This window comes from Chrysemys picta, unplaced genomic scaffold, assembly GCF_011386835.1.
Source record: "Chrysemys picta bellii isolate R12L10 unplaced genomic scaffold, ASM1138683v2 scaf263, whole genome shotgun sequence".
Lineage (NCBI taxonomy): Eukaryota > Metazoa > Chordata > Testudines > Emydidae > Chrysemys > Chrysemys picta.
Window position 1 is genome coordinate 24,571 of NW_027052970.1, and position 26,061 is coordinate 50,631.

Genomic DNA, 26,061 nt, shown 5'->3' on the forward strand with positions numbered 1-26,061 from the left:
CCCTGCAGCGCCTCGGGAACCTGGCGCAAGTGCCGCATGATACGGAGCTGGCGCATCACATTGGCCGTGACGTCCTCCTGCTGCAAGGGAACGAGAACCTGTCTGAGACTCAGACGCCTCCGAGGAATCAGGGGGGATTAACGGCCCCTGGAACCAGCAGCATTTCCACCCAGCCCCTGCCCACCTCTGAGGGATGGATTCCCCCTCCTGACCCCCACGATGGAGTCTTGTTGTCCTTCCTAGTGACCTCCAGTGGCAACCCCCCTCCTTGTACGGGGAGCTCCTGTCACTTCCCCCTCAGTGCCCCTGACAGCTGTTCCACCTCCAATCCACAGCTCAAGTTCTCAGACCCCTCTCCTCCAGCCCCACCCAGGTTGGGTAGGGAGGGGACTGTAGCGGGGGGAGCAGGAGGGATTCTGGCAGCAGTGAAGTGGGATGTGGGGAGGTTGAGACCTTTCCCCAAGTCACCCCAGCCACTAATGCTGAAGCCGCAGGATGGCAGCCCTGGTGAATGGGACGGATCGGCAGCCCCTGCTGACTAGGGTTACCATACGTCCGGTTTTTCCCGGACATGTCCTGCTTTTCGGCAATCAAACGCCCGTCCGGGGGGAATTGCCGAAAAGCCAAACATGTCCGGGAAAATGCCGGCCGGGCACTTCCCCTCCCGCGGCTGCTCTGCTCTGCTCCTCCCCTCTCAGACTTTAAGAGCCGAGCTGCCCGAGCCAGCGCTACCGGCTTCGGGCAGCCCCCCCTGCCTCCGGACCCCCAGCCGCTGGCCAGGCACTTCCCTTCCCGGGCTCCAGCTGAGCTGCTCCGCTCCTCCCCTCTCAGACTTTAAGAGCCGAGCTGCCCGAGCCAGCGCTACTGGCTTCGGGCAGCCCCCACTGCCTCCGGACCCTGAGCCACGGGCCAGGCACTTCCCTTCCCGGGCTCCAGCTGCGCTGGGGAAGCGCCGGCCGGGGGCGCAGGGTCTGGGGGCTGCCCGGCAAACCGTGAAGCCGGTAGCGCTGGGGCAGCCCTTTCCCCATGGCTGGGAGTGGGAGGAAGGAGGGGGCTGAGTTAGGGCGGGGAAGGGGTGGAGTTGGGGCAGGGCTAGGGGTGGGGAAATGGGCGGGGCCAGGGCCCATGGAGGGTCCTCTTTTTTTATTTATTAGACATGGTAACCCTACTGCTGACTGAATCCTCCTGTTCTCTCCAGAAGGGGTCCAGCCTTGCCAGCAGCAGGACAAGCGTCCCCTGCCCATGTGCCTCAGCCTTGCCTGGTCAGACGCCATCACCCGTCAGTCCTTGGCCTCCCAGGCTGCCAGTGATGGGAGCAACTCTGGATGGTGGCTCGGGTGACACAGACACCAGACCACTAGGAATTGGGTGCGGCCCTGTGGGACAGGAGAGTCTCGCAGAGGGCACTTGGGGGACTCTCCTGCCCTTCCCAAGAGCGATAGCACCCTGTCCTAAGAACATAAGTCTGGGATGAGGCAAAGCTTGTCATTAATTAACCTGGCTAACGAGCTGGGTGGAGCTGCTCCGGAGACAAGCTGGCTCGCTCCTGCTCATGGAGGTGAATTCATCTCCCTTCCCAGGAGCACCTGCTCTCCCTTTCATTCCCCACCAGGCTCCTTGTGCCAGGCCAGCGAATGGCCACAGGATGGGAATGAGGCCTGGGCCCCGCCCCAATCTCCTGAGTCTAATGCAGCTGCTCAACTTTTCCCCCATCAGCTGCTGGGTTTCCCCCAGGAGGGAGTAGGTGACAGGGAGAGAGAGACACACACATTTGTCCTTCTGGTTGCAGGGCTTGTGTCCTTCCAATCCCATTGGTGGCTGCACAGTGGGCAGAGTCCTCGCTGCGTGCCTGGCCCAACAGAATTGCAGGGCGTGGTGTGGAACACAGAAAGAGATAGAGAGACTCATCCTCCAGCCGGGGTCAGTCTGAGAGAAATTGGCTGGGGTCCCAGTCTCACTCTTCTAGCGGGTGCCATTTCCCAGCTGGGTTCCTTATCCCTCTGGTGCAGCAGCAGCTGGTAGAGCCGGTAAACCCCATCCCTGGCCTGCCGGCTGATGTCCTTGGCTGGGTCACTGACGGACAGAGCCAGCTGTGCCATGTGGTGACCCATCCTGGGGAATTCCGCTGAGTTCTAATGGACGGGAGAGGGAGAGGGGACTCCATCAGCATTTTCCTGTTAGCTCCCAGTCCCCCCGGGCCAGGACTCTCCTTCCCCTCAGCCCCTCTGCAGGAGATGCTAGAGGATAGGAGCTAGAGCCAGACCCTTAATTTCCTCTGCCCCCAAGGAAGCCTGCAGCACAGGGCTGTGGACAGGGCCCTCCATGAGGACTTGCTTCCCCAGCTGCTCCAGGATGACAGGGAGGCATGAACCTGGAGCACAGTCCCCTTAAAAGCCCAGAGTCACCACTTAACTAGGACAAGAAGAACTTGACTCAAGCCAGGCTCACTCTCTGCTCTGACTCTGCCTTCCCAAGAGGAACACTCCTAACCCACAGCCCCTGCAGCAGCAGATCCTACAGCCCGTCAGAGCCAGATCACCTACCCCTGGAGTCAGGAAGCTGGGGTCAGAGATCACGTACGTCAAACTCAGGGAGGGTGATGGTGAATCTGAGCAGGGCCGTGCTGCTCTTAACGGCCCTGGCTCTCTCTCGCGGCACCCTGGACACGATCCAGTAGTTAATGTGCTGTGGGGAAAGGAGGCATTGCACTGACTGCCCTGACCAAGGATGCCCACTGGGGGCCCGGCTAGGAGGACAGACTGGAAAATGGATCTAAGAGTGAAGGTAAAATTGCCCCCACCCCTCTCATCGGGCTCACCTCCAAGATGTACTGGAGCCTGTCGCTGTCTGGGGACTCTGCCAGCAGGTTCCCCAGCATGGCGTCCAGGAGGTCTGGCAAGACCCTAGGCAGATCCTGAAAGCAAGGGAGAGCCATGGGTCAGAGTTAGGGAAACTGGGGCTAAACTTGCCACAGGATGGGAAGTGGGGTCTCTGGGAAGCACTGGTGTGACCCCCAAACACATATCCTGGCCTCTCTCCTTCACATCCCACTGCAGGCAATTAGCAAGGACTCATGGCAGGATGACAGCTGGCTCTTCAATCCATGACTTTAGCTGATCTACCTGCACTTGGGCGGTGTCCTTCTCCATGCCCAGGGTGAAGACGGCGTGCAGGGCAGCTCGAAGGAGGTGGGTCTCCAGCTCTGGCTCCACAGCAGGTGTCATGGTGCTGGAAGAGAGAGGAGCCGGTATTAGACTGTGCAGTGCGGGGATGGGACTGGCACCAACACGCAGGTTAAACTGCAGGGAAATAGGCACAGGCTGGCAAGAAGGGAAACTGAGGCACCGAGCCAGGGAATGACAAGGCCAAGGTTTCTCAGACAGACAGTGGCAGGGCAGGAATAGCACCTGTTCCCTGCACCCTGCTGCCCCTCCTGTATCTGATCCTGGGAGTGAGCCTCTCCCCAAAGCCGTTGCAATGTTACTGGAGTGAAAAGAACAGCCCAGCCAGGAGAGAGTGACCCTTCCCCGCACCTCTGCCAGAGGAGCCACCCTTGGGCGGTGACCTGGGAGTGGGAGTGGGAGGGGCAGTGACTCCCAGCCCTGGGCCTGAGCAGCACTGGGGTTAGGGGAACCGGGCCGGAGGGTCTCGGTACCTGAGGTTGCCCACAGCAATCAGGGAGTTAGCGAGGACGGCGCCGGGTGGAGAGTTATCAGGCAGCTCCTCAATGAGCTCCTGTGAGACCCAAAGGAGACAAAGGAGCGTGTGAGATTCGGGCCACACTGGACATTGCTGGTTTCCTATTGACCTGTGGGACTTTGGGCAAGTTGCTCCCCGCTCTAGGCTCTGTCCCCAGCAGTCAAATGGGGATTTCATACTTTCCCACTATTGGAAAGTGCTGGGAGAATCCCCCAGCAAAAGCTGCTCTGACAGTGCTAAGCAGCATCTGACCATTAGAGGTCAGAGCACACTGCCCAGGAGGAGGAGTGTTTGGTTCTGGGCTGTTGGAGTACGGGCTTTCAACCATCTGTGCACACATATTATACTAATTGCATCTAGACCACATCTCCCTAGTTTGTTTGTGAGAATGTCCTTATTAACACCAAGATGGATCACATCTACTGTTTACCCACCTCCACTAGGCCCGTAACCCTGCCAAAGAAGGAGCTAGGATTTGTTTGGAATGATTTGTTCTTGACAAGTCCATGCTCACTAGTCCTAAGAACCAAATTGTCCTGTAGGTGCTGACAAACTGATTGTTTAATAAGGAGTTCCAGTATCTTTCCAGGTATGTTAATGGATGGGAAGACGTTCTTTTTCAGGGATCTCTGACGAGAACTGGGGCACAGCACGTAGTTTGTTGAGGCCATAAAATGGAGACAGGCACCTCTTCTCTTCTCCCAGCACCCCAGATACCTAAAAGGGTGGGACTCACATCCCTCAATGGGCTTTAAAAAAGACAATGGTTACAATGTGGCCCCAACCATTTCTGGTTTCTGCAGACTAGATGTTTTAGCAAAGTTTAGAATTCCTTGGTGCTCAACACCGTGAAACTCCCCTTTCTCCTTTACAAAGGGCTTTAACGCCCCTTATCTCACCCAGGCTCTCGACTGCCCAAAGTTGGAGAATTGTCCCTGTTCCCACTGCAGAGCACCCCCCACGACACACACACAGAGTCCTCCTGGTGGTGGGAGGGGAACAGAGGAAAGGACAGAAGACGTAAGAGATGAAGAGAAAGGAGGGAGGGATGGAGGAAAAGGTAAAACAAAAAGGACAAACCCTAATGTCCCCAGTGATTCTAAGGGACAAAATCCCAGGTGGGGAATAAAATTCGACCACCTTAAGCTAGTGTTTTCCATGCCTAGAATTCAGCTGGCGCCAGATGCATCAGACTCAACAGGTTCCAAACCTCTCGGAGGCTCTTACCTTCTAAACAGGGACGTCTGTTTTCTAGTAAAATCAGGAAAAAGAAAAGAGAAAACTCAAAAGAGGTTCCTCCTGGCGCTCACGTACGTGACCCTTAATACTCTCTCAGTCCTCAAAGAGAGACCTCGAGAAGGAGACTTGCTGAAGCAAAGCTACAGGGGACTTTGAGGTTTCCCTGGCACTGCGCCCCTGTCCTGCCTGGCTGATGTCAGCATCTCTCTGTGAGGTCACCACCTCCCCAGCACCTTTGACCAATAGGCTGAGATCCTGCAAAACGCCTTTGTGATGTCACTGCCACACCCACTGCTCCCCTGCAGTGCTAATGTCCTGCCACAGGGCAGACACTTTGGAGGTTTGAGCTACACAAAGAAGAGACACTTAGATCTCAAAAATTAGATGAGATGTTTCAGTCTGAGCTAAGTAGTTGCTGCTCTTAACAATTGCAACATAATAAAATACAAATAAAATAGACTATTTCAGCCATTCTATTATGTCCTAATCTGATCTGAGTAAACGTGATAGGACACCTCATCTTATGCACTGCTCCTAGTGACACTCTCCAATAGATCCCCATCCTCCACCTGTCGGGAGGTAGGTAGGAGCGGATTGTTATCCCTACTTGAAAGAGGGAGAAGCTAAGGCTGAGAAAGGAGAATTGACTTGTCTTAGGTCACACAGCCAGTCCGTGGCAGAGTTGGGAATAGGACCCAAGAGCCCTGATTTTCAAACTAACCATCGGATCTTGAATTTCAGACATTGAATGACCTGAATAAAGTGTTCTCAAGTGAGTTCCAGACCAGCAAGAGTTCATAGTAATTATTCAGCAAGTATTTTAGGAGAACTGGAATGGTAGAGAAAATAATGAACTGCAGAGAAGCAGCAAAATTTGTTGAACATATGACTGGTTATGACTATTTACTTGTTCTTAAAAGAAAACAACAGGGACCTGAGTCTCCTCCCTGTCAATAACCCCCTGCTCAGCCAATCAGGGTAGAGACCGAGGGGCGGGGGGATGAGGGTTCTCACCAGAGAGCCCAAAGGATGGCCCAGGTCACCGCTGGGGATCACTGTCTGAGCACTATTTCAACGCCACATTTTTCGGTGGACCTCCCACAATGGGAGTTGTAGAGCACCCCCCACGACACACACACACCCCTCCTGGTGGTGGGAGGGGAACGGGGAAAGGACAAAAGAAGTAAGAGATGAAGAGAAAGGAGGGAGGGATGGAGGAAAAGGTAAAACAAAAAGGACAAACCTTAATGTCCCCAGAGATTCTAAGGGACAAAATCCCAGGTGGGGAATAAAATTTGGCCACCTTAAGCTAGTGTTTTCCATGCCTAAAATTCAGCTGGCGCCAGATGCATCAGACTCAACAGGTTCCAAACCTCTCGGAAGCTCTTACCTTCTAAACAGGGACGTCAGTTTTCTAGTGAAATCAGGAAAAAGAAAGGAGAAAACTCAAAAGAGGTTCCTCCTGGTGCTCACATACATGAACCCAAATACTCTCTCAGACCTCAAAGAGAGATCTCGAGAAGGGGACTTGCTGAAGCAAAGCCACAGGGGTCTCTGAGGTTTCCCTGGCCCTGCGTCCCTGTCCTGCCTGGCTGATGTCAGCATCCCTCTGTGAGGTCACCACCTCCCCTGCACCTTTGGCCAATAGGCTGAGGTTCTGCAAAAGGCCTTTGTGATGTCACTGCCACACACACCCCTCCCCTGCAGTGCTAATGTCCTGCCACAGGGCTGACACTCTGGAGGTTTGAGCTACTCCCTGTGGATCACCCCACTCAATGAGTGTTCATTCTAGAAAGCAAGCCGGCTAGACAGTAAAACATCACAAGCTGCTCCCAATGCTACACTCGGTTTCTCAGCAATGAGTAGACTTTATGGGCAGCAGAGACCGTTAGAGCATCTAATCTGACCCCCTGCATATCACAGGCCTCCTGTCTACCACAATAGCTACTTTTGGGGCAAACACATTCCGGAAAGGCATCTAGTCTTTATTAATGACATCAAGAGATGGAGAATCCACCACTTTCCTTGGTAGCTTCTTCCTGTGGTCAATCATCCTCGCTGTTGAATATTTGTGCCTTATTTGTCATAGGAATTTGTCTCTTTTCACCTTCCAGCCATTGGGTCTTGTTCTGCCTTTCTCTGCTAGACTAGAGAGCCCTTTAATACCTAGTATTTTCTCTCCATTAAGGCACTTCAACACTTCAATGAAGTCCCCTTCAATCTTCTTTTGATAAGCTAAACAGGTTGAGCTCTTTCCATAGCTCACTAGAAGGCATTTTTCTCCAGCCCTCAGAACATTTCATGGCTCTTTGCTGCCCCAGCTCCAATTTCTAGGACCATCTTTTTCAAAGGAGGACACCAAGACTGGAGGCAGTATTCCAATAGCAGTCTCACTGCTGCTGTGTCACCTCCCTATCCTACTCACGGCTCTGCTCCTACGTCTAATGATGGCTTTAGCCCTGTTCACCACAGCATCACACTGGGAGCTCATGTTGAGTGGCTTCTCCACTCTGGCCCCTAAATCCTTTTCAGAGTCACTGCTTTCCTGGATCCACGTCCCCATTCTGGAGGTGTGGCCGGCGTGCCTTGTTGCCACGTATAGGACCTTGCATTGGGCTCTGCTCAAACTTGTTTTCTTTGAATGGGTCCAGCTGGCCGAATGAGCCAGATCGCTCTGTATCACTGCCCTCTCCCCATCAGGAATTACCACTCTGCCTGTATTTTGTCACCCCTCAATCTTATCCGCAGTGATTGTATGTTTTCTCCCAATTCATTGATAACAATTATTTTAAAAAATTAGTCCTTGAGAGCTTCTTCAGACCCTTAGTACCCAGGACCTGCTCCCCACATCACAGTGAGAAATGCTGTCCAGCCCTGCTGGTACAGAGGGGATAAGCACAGAACAAACGTACCTTTAGGAGCTGTGTTGTCCATAGGCTCTGAACAACATGTGGGGGTCAGCAGATTACAAACGCACGACAGACCTGTAGTGTAGACAGGTCCCAACTGTGTCTCGGTTTCCCACCCTGTAAAATGGGGAGAAGAAACAAAACCTTGATTAGCTCCTTGACAGCTGGGGAAACCGAGGCACCCAGCGGTGCAGAGACTCGCTCATGGTCCCAAAGCCAGGAATAGAAAACAGCAGATCTGATAGCCAGGCCTGGGACCTAACCCTGGTTTTCCTGGCCTTGCTGCTCTAAGTTTAGTCACAGCCACCATGTCTTTTCCCCCGTGTCCCTTAACCCCACGTCACTGCAGAAGAGAGATTTTCTGGTAGCCAGCTGGCTCTCCTGCATGTGGATGTCGTTCCAAAAGACATGCTCTGACTCAGTCCCATGCTATGGTTGGCTGAAGGAACCACGTGGTCACATTCTAGCCCTGAGTTATACAGGAGGGGCGACTAGATGCACATAATGGTCCTTTCTGACCTGAACCTCTATCAATCGCTACATTTTCTGCTGCTAGGAAGAGAACTCTGGACCTATTTTCTCTCATTCACTTTCAGTCGGAATAATTTCAATCCAGGCCAAAGGATTTCCTCTTCCATTGTGTCTTCAGCACCTTTGGGAGCAACCAGTTACTGTTACCCACAGGTTACCTGTTTCAACCTGTCCCAGGGTGAGATGGCAGGGAAAGGGGTTGGAGCTCAACTGCACCTGGCCCAGGTGATGCAGGTCCCTAGGGTGAAGGGAATAAGTGTGGGGGTCACGTGACAAGACGCAGCCTGTGACTAGGACCCAGGCCTGCTGAGAGATAGAAGGGCAGCCTGTACTCAGCCAGGAGAGAGACCCCAAGGGAAGCAGGCATGGGAGGGGCTTGGAGAGTCCTTTAAAGGTCAGGGACAAGCTGGGAAGGGGCCAGGCTGAGCACTAAGGACAAGGCCCTAGGAGGGAAAGACAGGGCAGTTTAGGAGATGGGGCAGATAGTCCAGTTGGTTTCGGCTCCCAGGACCAGACACCCAGAGGTGAAGGTGATTGTCGGGGCTTCTGTCCTTCTTCCCCAGTGTAGATTTGATAGTGGAGAAGACTGATGCCGTAAGGGGGAAGTGAGTTACCCCAAGGTCACCCAGTGAGTTTATATCACCAATGCATACTCGGAAGGATCTAATAGAAATATGGATTTTCCAGTCTCTTCTTTCTAGGAGTCCCCAGGGCTAAGGTAAAACCCCTGCGGCCCCTCCCCATTCTGCTCACCTCCAAGATGTGCTGGAGTTTGTCTGTGCTGGGGGGTGCTGTCAGCAGGATCGAGAGCTCGTCATCCATGTTCTCTGGGCAGGCCTTGCTCAGAGCCTGCCAGCGGAGGGAGACCAGGGGTCAGGAGCCTGCATTAGCACCGGTGTGCCATTGACCAAGAGCTGGCTGAGGTAAGCGCCGCCTGGCCGGAGCTCGCACCCAGAAACCCTGCCCCAGGTCGGAACCCCCTCCCACACCCAAATTCCCTCCCAGACCTCACACCCGGCACCCCAACCCCCTGCCCCAGGTCGGAACCCCCTCCTGTACCCTAATCCCTCCCAGACCCCACACCCCCACCCCAATCCCCTACCCCAGCCCTGAGCCCCCTCCCGCACCCAAACTCCCTCCCAGAGTCCGCACCCCAACCCTCTGTCCCAGCCCGGATCCCCCTCTGGCACCCCAACCCCCTAATCTCCAGCCCAATCCCAGAGCCCGCATCCCCACTGGAGCCCTCACCCCTCCCTGCACTCCAACCCCCAGCTCCAGCCCAGTGAAAGTGAGTGAGGGTGTGAGAGCGAACGACTGAGAGAGGTGGGCTGGGCTGGAGTGAGTGGGGGTGGGGCCTTGGGGAAGGGCATGAAAGGGGTTGGGTCAAGGGCGTTTGGTTTTGTGCAAGTAGAAAGTTGGCAACCCTACTTAAGGACCTTTGAAAAGCAGCCTCCTTAGCACCGCTCCTGATACCAGGGGCCAAGGCGCCCCCGGACATGAGAACCACAATAGGCCAGAGCAAAACGCTGCGTTAGAAATCGGAGCTCAGGCTGCCAAGCGAACGATAGCTGACAGACAGGGGATGTGGGAATTAAGGTTGTGCCTTCAGCCAGCAACTGGTGTTCATCCATTTGCACCACACACACACCTGTAGGCAGGGCCACTATTTCCTTGTCTGTCTGCCTGTTTAGCGTCTCTCGGTCCTTACTGTGCCCATCACCGTGGTGTCTGAGTGGCAAACCAAGGGTTTGACGTGTGCATATGAAACTGCCTGACTGGAAGGACGTGGTTTGGTGTGGATCAGTGACTGCTGGGGCGATTGGTGGCAGAAGGCTCTGAGGGCCTGGCTCATTCCGACCTGGCTCATTCCAATGGCTTCTACAGCTGAGAGCAGCCCAGTCTCCTGCCTGGGTCCGACGCAAACCAGGAAGTACAGGACCACAGTTAATAAGAACAGCTCAAAAGATCATTTTCGCTGACCCAGCCCTGCACAGATTTCCAGCTTAGGTTTGCATTTTCAGCAAAAGTTCTTCTTGATTATTTTCTCCCAACCCCCTTCTGCCTCCATAATAGCCAGCCACCCCGTCAGTCGCATCCTGGGGCGCTCCAGGGACAGCGTGTGTGCGTGTATGTGTACATCTGTACATATGTGTATGTGTACATGTGTGTATGTATGCGTGTACGTGTATGTGCACATGAGTGTGTGCACATGTGAGTGTGCGTGTGTATGTGTGTACATGTACCCCAGTCAGATGTATACATCTGGATTTCCTTTGAAAGAATTTTCAAATTGAGCTGATCAAGTGCAATGGCAAAGCACCCAATTCCTCTGCCCCCCAACTGCCTTCGTTGCTTTAACGTACAACCTGCTCTGCTGGCACCTCTGACTCCTGAAAGCCCTAACGCTCCAGGGGAGCAGGCCGTACCCTACCCTGCCCTGGCTGCCCCGGGTGTTACCTCGGAGGGAATCGTTCCAGATTCCAATGGGTGGCAGGTCCAGGGAAGAGCCTTATCTGGGGGGAGGCTGTACCAGACCCACCCGACCCAGGCAGGCTCCCAGGTACTCTCTGCTCGGGGCTGATAAGGCTCCTTAGCAGTTTCTCTCCAAACAAATTCCAGTTCAAGATACCTGAGAGCTCCACAGCAGGGCAGCATCCCCAGAGCGCAGCAGGGCGGGGGTTAGGGGGAGCAGTCGGTAGCAGCACCTGCTCCTCGTACGGCAGGAGCGAGAAGTGCCAGCCTCTCTGCACAGAGCAGCAGCGTTCAGCATGGGCCAGACGTGCTGCGGTGATGGGTAAGAGCGGGCTCGGAGAGCCAGAGGGTCTGTGGGGCAGCGCTGGGCCCTTCTGCTCCGCACTAGGGCCGGGTGGGCGTGTTCAGCTGGGATTGGAACCCACCAGCACTTGTGGGTGTGAATGTGGGGCTGGAACTCAATGTGGGGCGCTACTGGGGGGAAGGGCAGAGAGACACCTGGGCTGAGACCCCAGCTCCAGGGACACAGTCACTCCTGCCCAGCCGGGTAAAATTGCCCAGCTGTGTGACAGCCCCCCCATCCCCGAGGGGTTCCCCCCCCCCCGGTATGTCACAGCAGGGTAATGTGCATACTGAACGGCAGGGGTTGCCAGAGACTGGCTGGGAGAGGCCTTTGGGGATGGAGGAAGCAGCACTAAGGTACATGCCAACCTCCCTACAGAGGAGGGGCCGTGCCCCACAGGTGTGGGGCAGGGAGCTGGGACACTGCGTGGTGGGTCATTGTCTGGCCCAGGCCCTTCCTAGCTGGAGGCCGAGGCATTTTCTTCAGGTCACCTTCCGCTGCAGCTTGGCCACGGGCCCCCATACCCTCTAGTCCAGCCAGGGATCCCAAGTGGGGATTGTCACGGCTGGCTCCTCCCTGCCGCCAGCAGCTCTTCACTGCCAGGGAATTCCTGAAATCCTGTGTGCTCCTCCCCCCACACCTCCTGGGGCTGTGAGTGCCCTCCTCCCGGACAGCCCCCCCCCCGAGAGCTCTGAGTGCCCCTGGCCAGTCCCTCCCCTCAGCCCCCCCCCACTTCCTGGGGCTCTGAGTGCCCTCAGCCTGTCCCCCTCCCACACCCCGGGGCTGAGTGACCTTGGCCAACCCCCGTCCCTTCAGGAGGAACTCCCAGTACCCACCCAGCCCCCACACCTCAGGGTTCCCCTCCCTGCGGCTCTGTGGCCATACCCCCACCAGGGCCGACTTTAGGCCAATTCAACCAATTCCCCTGAATCGGGCCCCAGGCCCAAGCCCCGGTACGGTGTACCGGCAAGAGCCAGTGCGCTGTACCAGGGTGGTCCGGCTTCCCCAGGGGGCAATTTAAAGGACCTAGGGCTCCCAGCAGGGGCCGGAGCCCCAGGCCCTTTAAATTGCCACCAGACCCCCACTGCTGGAGCCCTGGGGTAGGGCTGCGGGGCTCTGGGGGCTATTTAAAAAGTCTGGGACTCCCGCTGCCTCTACCGCCCTGGCCCTTTAAATAGCCACTGGAGCCCCGCTGCTTCCCCAGGGCTCCCGCGGCTATTTAAAGGGCCGGGGCGGTAGAAGCAGGGGAGCCCTGAGCCCTTTAAATAGCCCCCAGAGCCCTGGGATAGCGGGGGACTCGGGGGCTATTTAAAGCTGCCTCTGCTGCACCCCGTCCCCGCACCAGCCCCGCACCGCCTGCCCTGCCCGCAGCCAGCCCCGTCTCCAGCCAGCCCTGCACCCCCTGTCCGCAGCCAGCCCCTGCTGCACCCCTGCCCTACCTCCAGCCCCGCCACCCCTGTTCTGCCCGCACCAGCCCCGCCCCCCTGCCCTGCCTGCAGCCAGCCCTGCACCCCCTGCCCACAGCCAGCCTCTGCCGCACCCCCTGCCCTGTCTCCAGGCAACCCCTGCCGCACCCCCCTGCGGCCCTGCCCAAAGCCAGCCAGCCCCACACACCCCTGTCTCCAGCCAGCCCCGCACCCCTTGCCCTGCCTGCAGCCAGACCCTACCTCCAGTGAGCCCCTGCCCAGCCTCCAGCCAGCCCCATGTCCACTGGTGCCCTGCAGTTCCCAGGGCAGTAACCCTGCACACCTGCTTCAATGAGGGGGGCAGGGAGCAGCTGGGACCCACACATGTGCACACCACTAGGGTGACCAGACAGCAAGTGTGAAAAATCGGGACAGGGGGTGGGGGATAATAGGATCCTATAAGAAAAAGACCCAAAAATCGGGACTGTCCCTATAAAATCAGGACATCTGGTCACCCTAGCACACCCCCAGGGAGTGGCGGGGACCACACACGAGAAACGGAGCTCATTAATAACCGATCAACAGCATATATGATGCAATGTACAGAATATATAATTTTATTTTTTATATAGTTATGGAAAGTAAATAATACATGGAAGAAATTAAAGGCTTTTTTTTCCATTATTTTTTTTGTTAGTCATCCCTGCCGGGGCCCCGCCAAAAATGTTCGATTTGGGCCCCGTCCTTCCTAAAGCCGGCGCTGCTGGAGAGAACAGGAGGATTCAGTCAGCAGGGGCTGCCGATCCGTCCCATTCACCAGGGCTGCCATCCTGCGGCTTCAGCATTAGTGGCTGGGGTGACTTGGGGAAAGGTCTCAACCTCCCCACATCCCACTTCACTGCTGCCAGAATCCCTCCTGCCCCCCCGCTACAGTCCCCTCCCTACCCAACCTGGGTGGGGCTGGAGGAGAGGGGTCTGAGAACTTGAGCTGTGGATTGGAGGTGGAACAGCTGTCAGGGGCACTGACGGGGAAGTGGCAGGAGCTCCCCGTACAAGGAGGGGGGTTGCCACTGGAGGTCACTAGGAAGGACAACAAGACTCCATCCTGGGAGTCAGGAGGGGGAATCCATCCCTCAGAGGTGGGCAGGGGCTGGGTGGAAATGCTGCTGGTTCCAGGGGCCGTTAATCCCCCCTGATTCCTCGGAGGCGTCTGAGTCTCAGACAGGTTCTCGTTCCCTTGCAGCAGGAGGACGTCACGGCCAATGTGATGCGCCAGCTCCGTATCATGCGGCACTTGCACCAGGTGCCCGAGGCGCTGCAGGGCCTGTGCCTCTGAGGCCACCAGCAACTCCCGCTCCCTGCTGGAGGTACTGCTCTCGCTCTCTGTAAATTGGGAGCTAGTGGAAGGGGAAATGGAGCCCCCTGGCACTCACAGAAAGCTGATTACAGAATGAGCCCGAACTGAGAGGCACCATATCCGCCCCCCTAAAGAGCCAGACTTCAGTGATGATACAGCCCAACCGGGGTAGCAACAGGATTGAGAACGAGGTAGGAAGTTCAGAGCAGCAAGGAAAGCCTGGAGGGGAACTTGAGAAGAGAGGCTGGAAAAGTGCAGCAAAGAGAAAGGAGCAGACCTAGCTGTTGGGTCCAGGGCCCTGGGCTGCTATCAATGTCAGGGTGGGACTGGGTTCCCCTACCGGCCCCAGAGGAGGCGGCGTACACGCACCTGGAGAGGGTTCCCAAGCCCAGCAAGGGGGCTACAGGCTGAGCAAGTGCCCCAGCGATGGCAGAAGGACTTCTGTCTGTGGAAAGACCTCTTTGAACTTTTAGTGTGAGGCAAGCTGGGCCCCAGAAGGGTGGACTAAAGGTGGTGACCTGGCCGGAGTTACCAGGCAGAGAAACTGCCGTGGTGCTGGAGCGACCATGGATGGGGGACGCTAGCCCAGCGAGAGGGCTGTGATGCCATGCCTGGCCGCCGGGGGGCACCTAACGATGAGTAGATTAATTTATGATTAGCATAGTTGGCAGGATTGAGTTCCCCCTGTGATCCGTGAGGGAAGTCTTGGTTGCTGAAGGAATCATAGAATATCAGGGTTGGAAGGGACCTCCGGAGGTCATCTAGTCCAACCCCCTGCTAAAAGCAGAACCAATCCCCAGACAGTTTTTTCCCCTGATCCCTAAATGGCCCCCTCAAGGATAGAGCTCACAACCCCGGGTGTAGCAGGCCAATGCTCAAACCACTGAGCTATCCCTCCCCCAAGCAGGTGTATCAAGGGACCAAGCTGGTCGCTGGATTTCCCACTTCAGTTCCAGGGACTGGCTAAGCAGCCAAAACAGATCTAGGGGTTTCTCCTGCAGCTCCTAGAAAACCAACAGACGCAGAAGGAAGTGCAGGTGGAGCTACAGATGCAGCAGCAGCAATACCTGTGAGAGATCCTGCAAAGGGAAATCAACCCAGGATCTGCTATGCCCATGGACAAAAAGAGCAGAGAAGGAGAGCATGCCTGGGCTGTGCTGAGAAGGTTAGCCCAGGGAGAAGGGCATGAGAAAGTGTACAAGCGTGGCCTAAGGCCAAGATGGGAGCAAGAGTTCTTTGTTTTGGGGGCAGAGAAGCAGGCCACATCAAAAGACACGGCCTGCTTAGGAAATTGCTGAGTGGCTGAACGAGGGGCCAGGGCCCTAAGAAGTTAGAAAGAAAGGAGAAGGAGAAGGTGTCCTCTGACACAAACCCCCATGAGGCAGGCAAGGTGGAGGTGGCTGGGGGGCTCCACCAGTATGTCACAGAGCTACTCTCTGTGGATCACCCCGCTCAATGAGTGTTCATTCTAGGAAGCAAGCCGGCTAGACAGTAAAACAGCAGAGGCTGCTCCCAATGCTACACTCGGTTTCTCAGAAATGAGTAGACTTTATGGGCAGAAGAGACCGTTAGAGCATCTAATCTGACCCCCTGCATATCACAGGCCTTTCTGCACCATATGGGGCAGGCAGAGCTCTGCCTGGGCGCAGGGGGAATGGGATGGGGGTAGATCAAGGAAAGGGGAGAGGGGAATGGGCGTGAGGGAAAGAGCTCCTGTCCCAGATGAAGGAATTTGGGGGCAGAGGAAAGGACCCTGCTCCACAGAGAGGGGAGAGGGTTTCTGTGAGTGCCAGGGGGCTCCATTTCCCCTTCCACTAGCTCCCCATTTACAGAGAGCCAGAGCAGTACCTGCAGCAGGGAGCGGGAGTTGCTGGTGGCCTCAGAGGCACAGGCCCTGCAGCGCCTCGGGAACCTGGCGCAAGTGCCGCATGATACGGAGCTGGCGCATCACATTGGCCGTGACGTCCTCCTGCTGCAAGGGAACGAGAACCTGTCTGAGACTCAGACGCCTCCGAGGAATCAGGGGGGATTAACGGCCCCTGGAACCAGCAGCATTTCCACCCAGCCCCTGCCCACCTCTGAGGGATGGATTCCCCCTCCTGACCCCCACGATGGAGTCTTGTTGTCCTTCCTAGTGACCTCCAGTGGCAACCCCCCTCCTTGTACGGGGAGCTCCTGCCACTTCCCCCTCAGTGCCCCTGACAGCTGTTCCACCTCCAATCCACAGCTCAAGTTCTCAGACCCCTCTCCTCCAGCCCCACCCAGGTTGGGTAGGGAGGGGACTGTAGCGGGGGGAGCAGGAGGGATTCTGGCAGCAGTGAAGTGGGATGTGGGGAGGTTGAGACCTTTCCCCAAGTCACCCCAGCCACTAATGCTGAAGCCGCAGGATGGCAGCCCTGGTGAATGGGACGGATCGGCAGCCCCTGCTGACTAGGGTTACCATACGTCCGGTTTTTCCCGGACATGTCCTGCTTTTCGGCAATCAAACGCCCGTCCGGGGGGAATTGCCGAAAAGCCAAACATGTCCGGGAAAATGCCGGCCGGGCACTTCCCCTCCCGCGGCTGCTCTGCTCTGCTCCTCCCCTCTCAGACTTTAAGAGCCGAGCTGCCCGAGCCAGCGCTACCGGCTTCGGGCAGCCCCCCCTGCCTCCGGACCCCCAGCCGCTGGCCAGGCACTTCCCTTCCCGGGCTCCAGCTGAGCTGCTCCGCTCCTCCCCTCTCAGACTTTAAGAGCCGAGCTGCCCGAGCCAGCGCTACTGGCTTCGGGCAGCCCCCACTGCCTCCGGACCCTGAGCCACGGGCCAGGCACTTCCCTTCCCGGGCTCCAGCTGCGCTGGGGAAGCGCCGGCCGGGGGCGCAGGGTCTGGGGGCTGCCCGGCAAACCGTGAAGCCGGTAGCGCTGGGGCAGCCCTTTCCCCATGGCTGGGAGTGGGAGGAAGGAGGGGGCTGAGTTAGGGCGGGGAAGGGGTGGAGTTGGGGCAGGGCTAGGGGTGGGGAAATGGGCGGGGCCAGGGCCCATGGAGGGTCCTCTTTTTTTATTTATTAGACATGGTAACCCTACTGCTGACTGAATCCTCCTGTTCTCTCCAGAAGGGGTCCAGCCTTGCCAGCAGCAGGACAAGCGTCCCCTGCCCATGTGCCTCAGCCTTGCCTGGTCAGACGCCATCACCCGTCAGTCCTTGGCCTCCCAGGCTGCCAGTGATGGGAGCAACTCTGGATGGTGGCTCGGGTGACACAGACACCAGACCACTAGGAATTGGGTGCGGCCCTGTGGGACAGGAGAGTCTCGCAGAGGGCACTTGGGGGACTCTCCTGCCCTTCCCAAGAGTGATAGCACCCTGTCCTAAGAACATAAGTCTGGGATGAGGCAAAGCTTGTCATTAATTAACCTGGCTAACGAGCTGGGTGGAGCTGCTCCGGAGACAAGCTGGCTCGCTCCTGCTCATGGAGGTGAATTCATCTCCCTTCCCAGGAGCACCTGCTCTCCCTTTCATTCCCCACCAGGCTCCTTGTGCCAGGCCAGCGAATGGCCACAGGATGGGAATGAGGCCTGGGCCCCGCCCCAATCTCCTGAGTCTAATGCAGCTGCTCAACTTTTCCCCCATCAGCTGCTGGGTTTCCCCCAGGAGGGAGTAGGTGACAGGGAGAGAGAGACACACACATTTGTCCTTCTGGTTGCAGGGCTTGTGTCCTTCCAATCCCATTGGTGGCTGCACAGTGGGCAGAGTCCTCGCTGCGTGCCTGGCCCAACAGAATTGCAGGGCGTGGTGTGGAACACAGAAAGAGATAGAGAGACTCATCCTCCAGCCGGGGTCAGTCTGAGAGAAATTGGCTGGGGTCCCAGTCTCACTCTTCTAGCGGGTGCCATTTCCCAGCTGGGTTCCTTATCCCTCTGGTGCAGCAGCAGCTGGTAGAGCCGGTAAACCCCATCCCTGGCCTGCCGGCTGATGTCCTTGGCTGGGTCACTGACGGACAGAGCCAGCTGTGCCATGTGGTGACCCATCCTGGGGAATTCCGCTGAGTTCTAATGGACGGGAGAGGGAGAGGGGACTCCATCAGCATTTTCCTGTTAGCTCCCAGTCCCCCCGGGCCAGGACTCTCCTTCCCCTCAGCCCCTCTGCAGGAGATGCTAGAGGATAGGAGCTAGAGCCAGACCCTTAATTTCCTCTGCCCCCAAGGAAGCCTGCAGCACAGGGCTGTGGACAGGGCCCTCCATGAGGACTTGCTTCCCCAGCTGCTCCAGGATGACAGGGAGGCATGAACCTGGAGCACAGTCCCCTTAAAAGCCCAGAGTCACCACTTAACTAGGACAAGAAGAACTTGACTCAAGCCAGGCTCACTCTCTGCTCTGACTCTGCCTTCCCAAGAGGAACACTCCTAACCCACAGCCCCTGCAGCAGCAGATCCTACAGCCCGTCAGAGCCAGATCACCTACCCCTGGAGTCAGGAAGCTGGGGTCAGAGATCACGTACGTCAAACTCAGGGAGGGTGATGGTGAATCTGAGCAGGGCCGTGCTGCTCTTAACGGCCCTGGCTCTCTCTCGCGGCACCCTGGACACGATCCAGTAGTTAATGTGCTGTGGGGAAAGGAGGCATTGCACTGACTGCCCTGACCAAGGATGCCCACTGGGGGCCCGGCTAGGAGGACAGACTGGAAAATGGATCTAAGAGTGAAGGTAAAATTGCCCCCACCCCTCTCATCGGGCTCACCTCCAAGATGTACTGGAGCCTGTCGCTGTCTGGGGACTCTGCCAGCAGGTTCCCCAGCATGGCGTCCAGGAGGTCTGGCAAGACCCTAGGCAGATCCTGAAAGCAAGGGAGAGCCATGGGTCAGAGTTAGGGAAACTGGGGCTAAACTTGCCACAGGATGGGAAGTGGGGTCTCTGGGAAGCACTGGTGTGACCCCCAAACACATATCCTGGCCTCTCTCCTTCACATCCCACTGCAGGCAATTAGCAAGGACTCATGGCAGGATGACAGCTGGCTCTTCAATCCATGACTTTAGCTGATCTACCTGCACTTGGGCGGTGTCCTTCTCCATGCCCAGGGTGAAGACGGCGTGCAGGGCAGCTCGAAGGAGGTGGGTCTCCAGCTCTGGCTCCACAGCAGGTGTCATGGTGCTGGAAGAGAGAGGAGCCGGTATTAGACTGTGCAGTGCGGGGATGGGACTGGCACCAACACGCAGGTTAAACTGCAGGGAAATAGGCACAGGCTGGCAAGAAGGGAAACTGAGGCACCGAGCCAGGGAATGACAAGGCCAAGGTTTCTCAGACAGACAGTGGCAGGGCAGGAATAGCACCTGTTCCCTGCACCCTGCTGCCCCTCCTGTATCTGATCCTGGGAGTGAGCCTCTCCCCAAAGCCGTTGCAATGTTACTGGAGTGAAAAGAACAGCCCAGCCAGGAGAGAGTGACCCTTCCCCGCACCTCTGCCAGAGGAGCCACCCTTGGGCGGTGACCTGGGAGTGGGAGTGGGAGGGGCAGTGACTCCCAGCCCTGGGCCTGAGCAGCACTGGGGTTAGGGGAACCGGGCCGGAGGGTCTCGGTACCTGAGGTTGCCCACAGCAATCAGGGAGTTAGCGAGGACGGCGCCGGGTGGAGAGTTATCAGGCAGCTCCTCAATGAGCTCCTGTGAGACCCAAAGGAGACAAAGGAGCGTGTGAGATTCGGGCCACACTGGACATTGCTGGTTTCCTATTGACCTGTGGGACTTTGGGCAAGTTGCTCCCCGCTCTAGGCTCTGTCCCCAGCAGTCAAATGGGGATTTCATACTTTCCCACTATTGGAAAGTGCTGGGAGAATCCCCCAGCAAAAGCTGCTCTGACAGTGCTAAGCAGCATCTGACCATTAGAGGTCAGAGCACACTGCCCAGGAGGAGGAGTGTTTGGTTCTGGGCTGTTGGAGTACGGGCTTTCAACCATCTGTGCACACATATTATACTAATTGCATCTAGACCACATCTCCCTAGTTTGTTTGTGAGAATGTCCTTATTAACACCAAGATGGATCACATCTACTGTTTACCCACCTCCACTAGGCCCGTAACCCTGCCAAAGAAGGAGCTAGGATTTGTTTGGAATGATTTGTTCTTGACAAGTCCATGCTCACTAGTCCTAAGAACCAAATTGTCCTGTAGGTGCTGACAAACTGATTGTTTAATAAGGAGTTCCAGTATCTTTCCAGGTATGTTAATGGATGGGAAGACGTTCTTTTTCAGGGATCTCTGACGAGAACTGGGGCACAGCACGTAGTTTGTTGAGGCCATAAAATGGAGACAGGCACCTCTTCTCTTCTCCCAGCACCCCAGATACCTAAAAGGGTGGGACTCACATCCCTCAATGGGCTTTAAAAAAGACAATGGTTACAATGTGGCCCCAACCATTTCTGGTTTCTGCAGACTAGATGTTTTAGCAAAGTTTAGAATTCCTTGGTGCTCAACACCGTGAAACTCCCCTTTCTCCTTTACAAAGGGCTTTAACGCCCCTTATCTCACCCAGGCTCTCGACTGCCCAAAGTTGGAGAATTGTCCCTGTTCCCACTGCAGAGCACCCCCCACGACACACACACAGAGTCCTCCTGGTGGTGGGAGGGGAACAGAGGAAAGGACAGAAGACGTAAGAGATGAAGAGAAAGGAGGGAGGGATGGAGGAAAAGGTAAAACAAAAAGGACAAACCCTAATGTCCCCAGTGATTCTAAGGGACAAAATCCCAGGTGGGGAATAAAATTCGACCACCTTAAGCTAGTGTTTTCCATGCCTAGAATTCAGCTGGCGCCAGATGCATCAGACTCAACAGGTTCCAAACCTCTCGGAGGCTCTTACCTTCTAAACAGGGACGTCTGTTTTCTAGTAAAATCAGGAAAAAGAAAAGAGAAAACTCAAAAGAGGTTCCTCCTGGCGCTCACGTACGTGACCCTTAATACTCTCTCAGTCCTCAAAGAGAGACCTCGAGAAGGAGACTTGCTGAAGCAAAGCTACAGGGGACTTTGAGGTTTCCCTGGCACTGCGCCCCTGTCCTGCCTGGCTGATGTCAGCATCTCTCTGTGAGGTCACCACCTCCCCAGCACCTTTGACCAATAGGCTGAGATCCTGCAAAACGCCTTTGTGATGTCACTGCCACACCCACTGCTCCCCTGCAGTGCTAATGTCCTGCCACAGGGCAGACACTTTGGAGGTTTGAGCTACACAAAGAAGAGACACTTAGATCTCAAAAATTAGATGAGATGTTTCAGTCTGAGCTAAGTAGTTGCTGCTCTTAACAATTGCAACATAATAAAATACAAATAAAATAGACTATTTCAGCCATTCTATTATGTCCTAATCTGATCTGAGTAAACGTGATAGGACACCTCATCTTATGCACTGCTCCTAGTGACACTCTCCAATAGATCCCCATCCTCCACCTGTCGGGAGGTAGGTAGGAGCGGATTGTTATCCCTACTTGAAAGAGGGAGAAGCTAAGGCTGAGAAAGGAGAATTGACTTGTCTTAGGTCACACAGCCAGTCCGTGGCAGAGTTGGGAATAGGACCCAAGAGCCCTGATTTTCAAACTAACCATCGGATCTTGAATTTCAGACATTGAATGACCTGAATAAAGTGTTCTCAAGTGAGTTCCAGACCAGCAAGAGTTCATAGTAATTATTCAGCAAGTATTTTAGGAGAACTGGAATGGTAGAGAAAATAATGAACTGCAGAGAAGCAGCAAAATTTGTTGAACATATGACTGGTTATGACTATTTACTTGTTCTTAAAAGAAAACAACAGGGACCTGAGTCTCCTCCCTGTCAATAACCCCCTGCTCAGCCAATCAGGGTAGAGACCGAGGGGCGGGGGGATGAGGGTTCTCACCAGAGAGCCCAAAGGATGGCCCAGGTCACCGCTGGGGATCACTGTCTGAGCACTATTTCAACGCCACATTTTTCGGTGGACCTCCCACAATGGGAGTTGTAGAGCACCCCCCACGACACACACACACCCCTCCTGGTGGTGGGAGGGGAACGGGGAAAGGACAAAAGAAGTAAGAGATGAAGAGAAAGGAGGGAGGGATGGAGGAAAAGGTAAAACAAAAAGGACAAACCTTAATGTCCCCAGAGATTCTAAGGGACAAAATCCCAGGTGGGGAATAAAATTTGGCCACCTTAAGCTAGTGTTTTCCATGCCTAAAATTCAGCTGGCGCCAGATGCATCAGACTCAACAGGTTCCAAACCTCTCGGAAGCTCTTACCTTCTAAACAGGGACGTCAGTTTTCTAGTGAAATCAGGAAAAAGAAAGGAGAAAACTCAAAAGAGGTTCCTCCTGGTGCTCACATACATGAACCCAAATACTCTCTCAGACCTCAAAGAGAGATCTCGAGAAGGGGACTTGCTGAAGCAAAGCCACAGGGGTCTCTGAGGTTTCCCTGGCCCTGCGTCCCTGTCCTGCCTGGCTGATGTCAGCATCCCTCTGTGAGGTCACCACCTCCCCTGCACCTTTGGCCAATAGGCTGAGGTTCTGCAAAAGGCCTTTGTGATGTCACTGCCACACACACCCCTCCCCTGCAGTGCTAATGTCCTGCCACAGGGCTGACACTCTGGAGGTTTGAGCTACTCCCTGTGGATCACCCCACTCAATGAGTGTTCATTCTAGAAAGCAAGCCGGCTAGACAGTAAAACATCACAAGCTGCTCCCAATGCTACACTCGGTTTCTCAGCAATGAGTAGACTTTATGGGCAGCAGAGACCGTTAGAGCATCTAATCTGACCCCCTGCATATCACAGGCCTCCTGTCTACCACAATAGCTACTTTTGGGGCAAACACATTCCGGAAAGGCATCTAGTCTTTATTAATGACATCAAGAGATGGAGAATCCACCACTTTCCTTGGTAGCTTCTTCCTGTGGTCAATCATCCTCGCTGTTGAATATTTGTGCCTTATTTGTCATAGGAATTTGTCTCTTTTCACCTTCCAGCCATTGGGTCTTGTTCTGCCTTTCTCTGCTAGACTAGAGAGCCCTTTAATACCTAGTATTTTCTCTCCATTAAGGCACTTCAACACTTCAATGAAGTCCCCTTCAATCTTCTTTTGATAAGCTAAACAGGTTGAGCTCTTTCCATAGCTCACTAGAAGGCATTTTTCTCCAGCCCTCAGAACATTTCATGGCTCTTTGCTGCCCCAGCTCCAATTTCTAGGACCATCTTTTTCAAAGGAGGACACCAAGACTGGAGGCAGTATTCCAATAGCAGTCTCACTGCTGCTGTGTCACCTCCCTATCCTACTCACGGCTCTGCTCCTACGTCTAATGATGGCTTTAGCCCTGTTCACCACAGCATCACACTGGGAGCTCATGTTGAGTGGCTTCTCCACTCTGGCCCCTAAATCCTTTTCAGAGTCACTGCTTTCCTGGATCCACGTCCCCATTCTGGAGGTGTGGCCGGCGTGCCTTGTTGCCACGTATAGGACCTTGCATTGGGCTCTGCTCAAACTTGTTTTCTTTGAATGGGTCCAGCTGGCCGAATGAGCCAGATCGCTCTGTATCACTGCCCTCTCCCCATCAGGAATTACCACTCTGCCTGTATTTTGTCACCCCTCAATCTTATCCGCAGTGATTGTATGTTTTCTCCCAATTCATTGATAACAATTATTTTAAAAAATTAGTCCTTGAGAGCTTCTTCAGACCCTTAGTACCCAGGACCTGCTCCCCACATCACAGTGAGAAATGCTGTCCAGCCCTGCTGGTACAGAGGGGATAAGCACAGAACAAACGTACCTTTAGGAGCTGTGTTGTCCATAGGCTCTGAACAACATGTGGGGGTCAGCAGATTACAAACGCACGACAGACCTGTAGTGTAGACAGGTCCCAACTGTGTCTCGGTTTCCCACCCTGTAAAATGGGGAGAAGAAACAAAACCTTGATTAGCTCCTTGACAGCTGGGGAAACCGAGGCACCCAGCGGTGCAGAGACTCGCTCATGGTCCCAAAGCCAGGAATAGAAAACAGCAGATCTGATAGCCAGGCCTGGGACCTAACCCTGGTTTTCCTGGCCTTGCTGCTCTAAGTTTAGTCACAGCCACCATGTCTTTTCCCCCGTGTCCCTTAACCCCACGTCACTGCAGAAGAGAGATTTTCTGGTAGCCAGCTGGCTCTCCTGCATGTGGATGTCGTTCCAAAAGACATGCTCTGACTCAGTCCCATGCTATGGTTGGCTGAAGGAACCACGTGGTCACATTCTAGCCCTGAGTTATACAGGAGGGGCGACTAGATGCACATAATGGTCCTTTCTGACCTGAACCTCTATCAATCGCTACATTTTCTGCTGCTAGGAAGAGAACTCTGGACCTATTTTCTCTCATTCACTTTCAGTCAGAATAATTTCAATCCAGGCCAAAGGATTTCCTCTTCCATTGTGTCTTCAGCACCTTTGGGAGCAACCAGTTACTGTTACCCACAGGTTACCAGTTTCAACCTGTCCCAGGGTGAGATGGCAGGGAAAGGGGTTGGAGCTCAACTGCACCTGGCCCAGGTGATGCAGGTCCCTAGGGTGAAGGGAATAAGTGTGGGGGTCACGTGACAAGACGCAGCCTGTGACTAGGACCCAGGCCTGCTGAGAGATAGAAGGGCAGCCTGTACTCAGCCAGGAGAGAGACCCCAAGGGAAGCAGGCATGGGAGGGGCTTGGAGAGTCCTTTAAAGGTCAGGGACAAGCTGGGAAGGGGCCAGGCTGAGCACTAAGGACAAGGCCCTAGGAGGGAAAGACAGGGCAGTTTAGGAGATGGGGCAGATAGTCCAGTTGGTTTCGGCTCCCAGGACCAGACACCCAGAGGTGAAGGTGATTGTCGGGGCTTCTGTCCTTCTTCCCCAGTGTAGATTTGATAGTGGAGAAGACTGATGCCGTAAGGGGGAAGTGAGTTACCCCAAGGTCACCCAGTGAGTTTATATCACCAATGCATACTCGGAAGGATCTAATAGAAATATGGATTTTCCAGTCTCTTCTTTCTAGGAGTCCCCAGGGCTAAGGTAAAACCCCTGCGGCCCCTCCCCATTCTGCTCACCTCTAAGATGTGCTGGAGTTTGTCTGTGCTGGGGGGTGCTGTCAGCAGGATCGAGAGCTCGTCATCCATGTTCTCTGGGCAGGCCTTGCTCAGAGCCTGCCAGCGGAGGGAGACCAGGGGTCAGGAGCCTGCATTAGCACCGGTGTGCCATTGACCAAGAGCTGGCTGAGGTAAGCGCCGCCTGGCCGGAGCTCGCACCCAGAAACCCTGCCCCAGGTCGGAACCCCCTCCCACACCCAAATTCCCTCCCAGACCTCACACCCGGCACCCCAACCCCCTGCCCCAGGTCGGAACCCCCTCCTGTACCCTAATCCCTCCCAGACCCCACACCCCCACCCCAATCCCCTACCCCAGCCCTGAGCCCCCTCCCGCACCCAAACTCCCTCCCAGAGTCCGCACCCCAACCCTCTGTCCCAGCCCGGATCCCCCTCTGGCACCCCAACCCCCTAATCTCCAGCCCAATCCCAGAGCCCGCATCCCCACTGGAGCCCTCACCCCTCCCTGCACTCCAACCCCCAGCTCCAGCCCAGTGAAAGTGAGTGAGGGTGTGAGAGCGAACGACTGAGAGAGGTGGGCTGGGCTGGAGTGAGTGGGGGTGGGGCCTTGGGGAAGGGCATGAAAGGGGTTGGGTCAAGGGCGTTTGGTTTTGTGCAAGTAGAAAGTTGGCAACCCTACTTAAGGACCTTTGAAAAGCAGCCTCCTTAGCACCGCTCCTGATACCAGGGGCCAAGGCGCCCCCGGACATGAGAACCACAATAGGCCAGAGCAAAACGCTGCGTTAGAAATCGGAGCTCAGGCTGCCAAGCGAACGATAGCTGACAGACAGGGGATGTGGGAATTAAGGTTGTGCCTTCAGCCAGCAACTGGTGTTCATCCATTTGCACCACACACACACCTGTAGGCAGGGCCACTATTTCCTTGTCTGTCTGCCTGTTTAGCGTCTCTCGGTCCTTACTGTGCCCATCACCGTGGTGTCTGAGTGGCAAACCAAGGGTTTGACGTGTGCATATGAAACTGCCTGACTGGAAGGACGTGGTTTGGTGTGGATCAGTGACTGCTGGGGCGATTGGTGGCAGAAGGCT

The 26,061-nt window shown here is 55.4% G+C and overlaps 2 protein-coding genes across 4 annotated transcripts; both read right to left on the reverse strand.

Annotated features, from left to right (window-relative positions):
* Nucleotides 1-564: 564 nt before the first annotated feature.
* LOC135978436 (maestro heat-like repeat-containing protein family member 1) lies at nucleotides 565-8,467 on the reverse strand. Of its 2 annotated transcripts, XM_065579386.1 has the most exons (4): nucleotides 7,851-8,467; nucleotides 3,123-6,352; nucleotides 2,819-2,914; nucleotides 2,161-2,685 (listed from the first exon to the last, which is right to left on the reverse strand). In XM_065579386.1, the coding sequence occupies exons 2-4, from the start codon at nucleotides 3,222-3,224 to the stop codon at nucleotides 2,566-2,568; spliced, it is 318 nt and encodes a 105-aa protein (XP_065435458.1). In that variant the 5' UTR covers nucleotides 3,225-6,352; nucleotides 7,851-8,467; the 3' UTR covers nucleotides 2,161-2,565. The 2 variants fall into 2 exon arrangements, with proteins under 2 accessions (XP_065435457.1, XP_065435458.1); XM_065579385.1 differs by lacking the exons at nucleotides 2,161-2,685; nucleotides 7,851-8,467 and adding an exon at nucleotides 565-2,132 and having other exon boundaries at nucleotides 3,123-3,379.
* A 7,945-nt stretch (nucleotides 8,468-16,412) lies between these two features.
* LOC135978434 (maestro heat-like repeat-containing protein family member 1) lies at nucleotides 16,413-25,205 on the reverse strand. Of its 2 annotated transcripts, XM_065579383.1 has the most exons (5): nucleotides 24,980-25,205; nucleotides 23,699-23,812; nucleotides 18,971-22,200; nucleotides 18,667-18,762; nucleotides 18,009-18,533 (listed from the first exon to the last, which is right to left on the reverse strand). In XM_065579383.1, exons 3-5 carry the CDS (start codon nucleotides 19,070-19,072, stop codon nucleotides 18,414-18,416), a joined length of 318 nt encoding a protein of 105 aa, XP_065435455.1. In that variant the 5' UTR covers nucleotides 19,073-22,200; nucleotides 23,699-23,812; nucleotides 24,980-25,205; the 3' UTR covers nucleotides 18,009-18,413. The 2 variants fall into 2 exon arrangements, with proteins under 2 accessions (XP_065435454.1, XP_065435455.1); XM_065579382.1 differs by lacking the exons at nucleotides 18,009-18,533; nucleotides 23,699-23,812; nucleotides 24,980-25,205 and adding an exon at nucleotides 16,413-17,980 and having other exon boundaries at nucleotides 18,971-19,211.
* Nucleotides 25,206-26,061: the final 856 nt, after the last annotated feature.

Bases quoted from the DNA above. Each gene is read 5' to 3' on its own strand.
- LOC135978436 (XM_065579385.1), bottom strand. From the start codon at position 3,224: ATGACACCTGCTGTGGAGCCAGAGCTGGAGACCCACCTCCTTCGAGCT. The intron at 2,915-3,122 runs GTAGATCAGCTA...CCTTGCTTTCAG, and splicing joins AGGACACCGCCCAAGTGCAG to GATCTGCCTAGGGTCTTGCC. The intron at 2,133-2,818 runs GTGAGCCCGATG...CCCGTCCATTAG, and splicing joins GGCTCCAGTACATCTTGGAG to AACTCAGCGGAATTCCCCAG.
- LOC135978434 (XM_065579382.1), bottom strand. From the start codon at position 19,072: ATGACACCTGCTGTGGAGCCAGAGCTGGAGACCCACCTCCTTCGAGCT. The intron at 18,763-18,970 runs GTAGATCAGCTA...CCTTGCTTTCAG, and splicing joins AGGACACCGCCCAAGTGCAG to GATCTGCCTAGGGTCTTGCC. The intron at 17,981-18,666 runs GTGAGCCCGATG...CCCGTCCATTAG, and splicing joins GGCTCCAGTACATCTTGGAG to AACTCAGCGGAATTCCCCAG.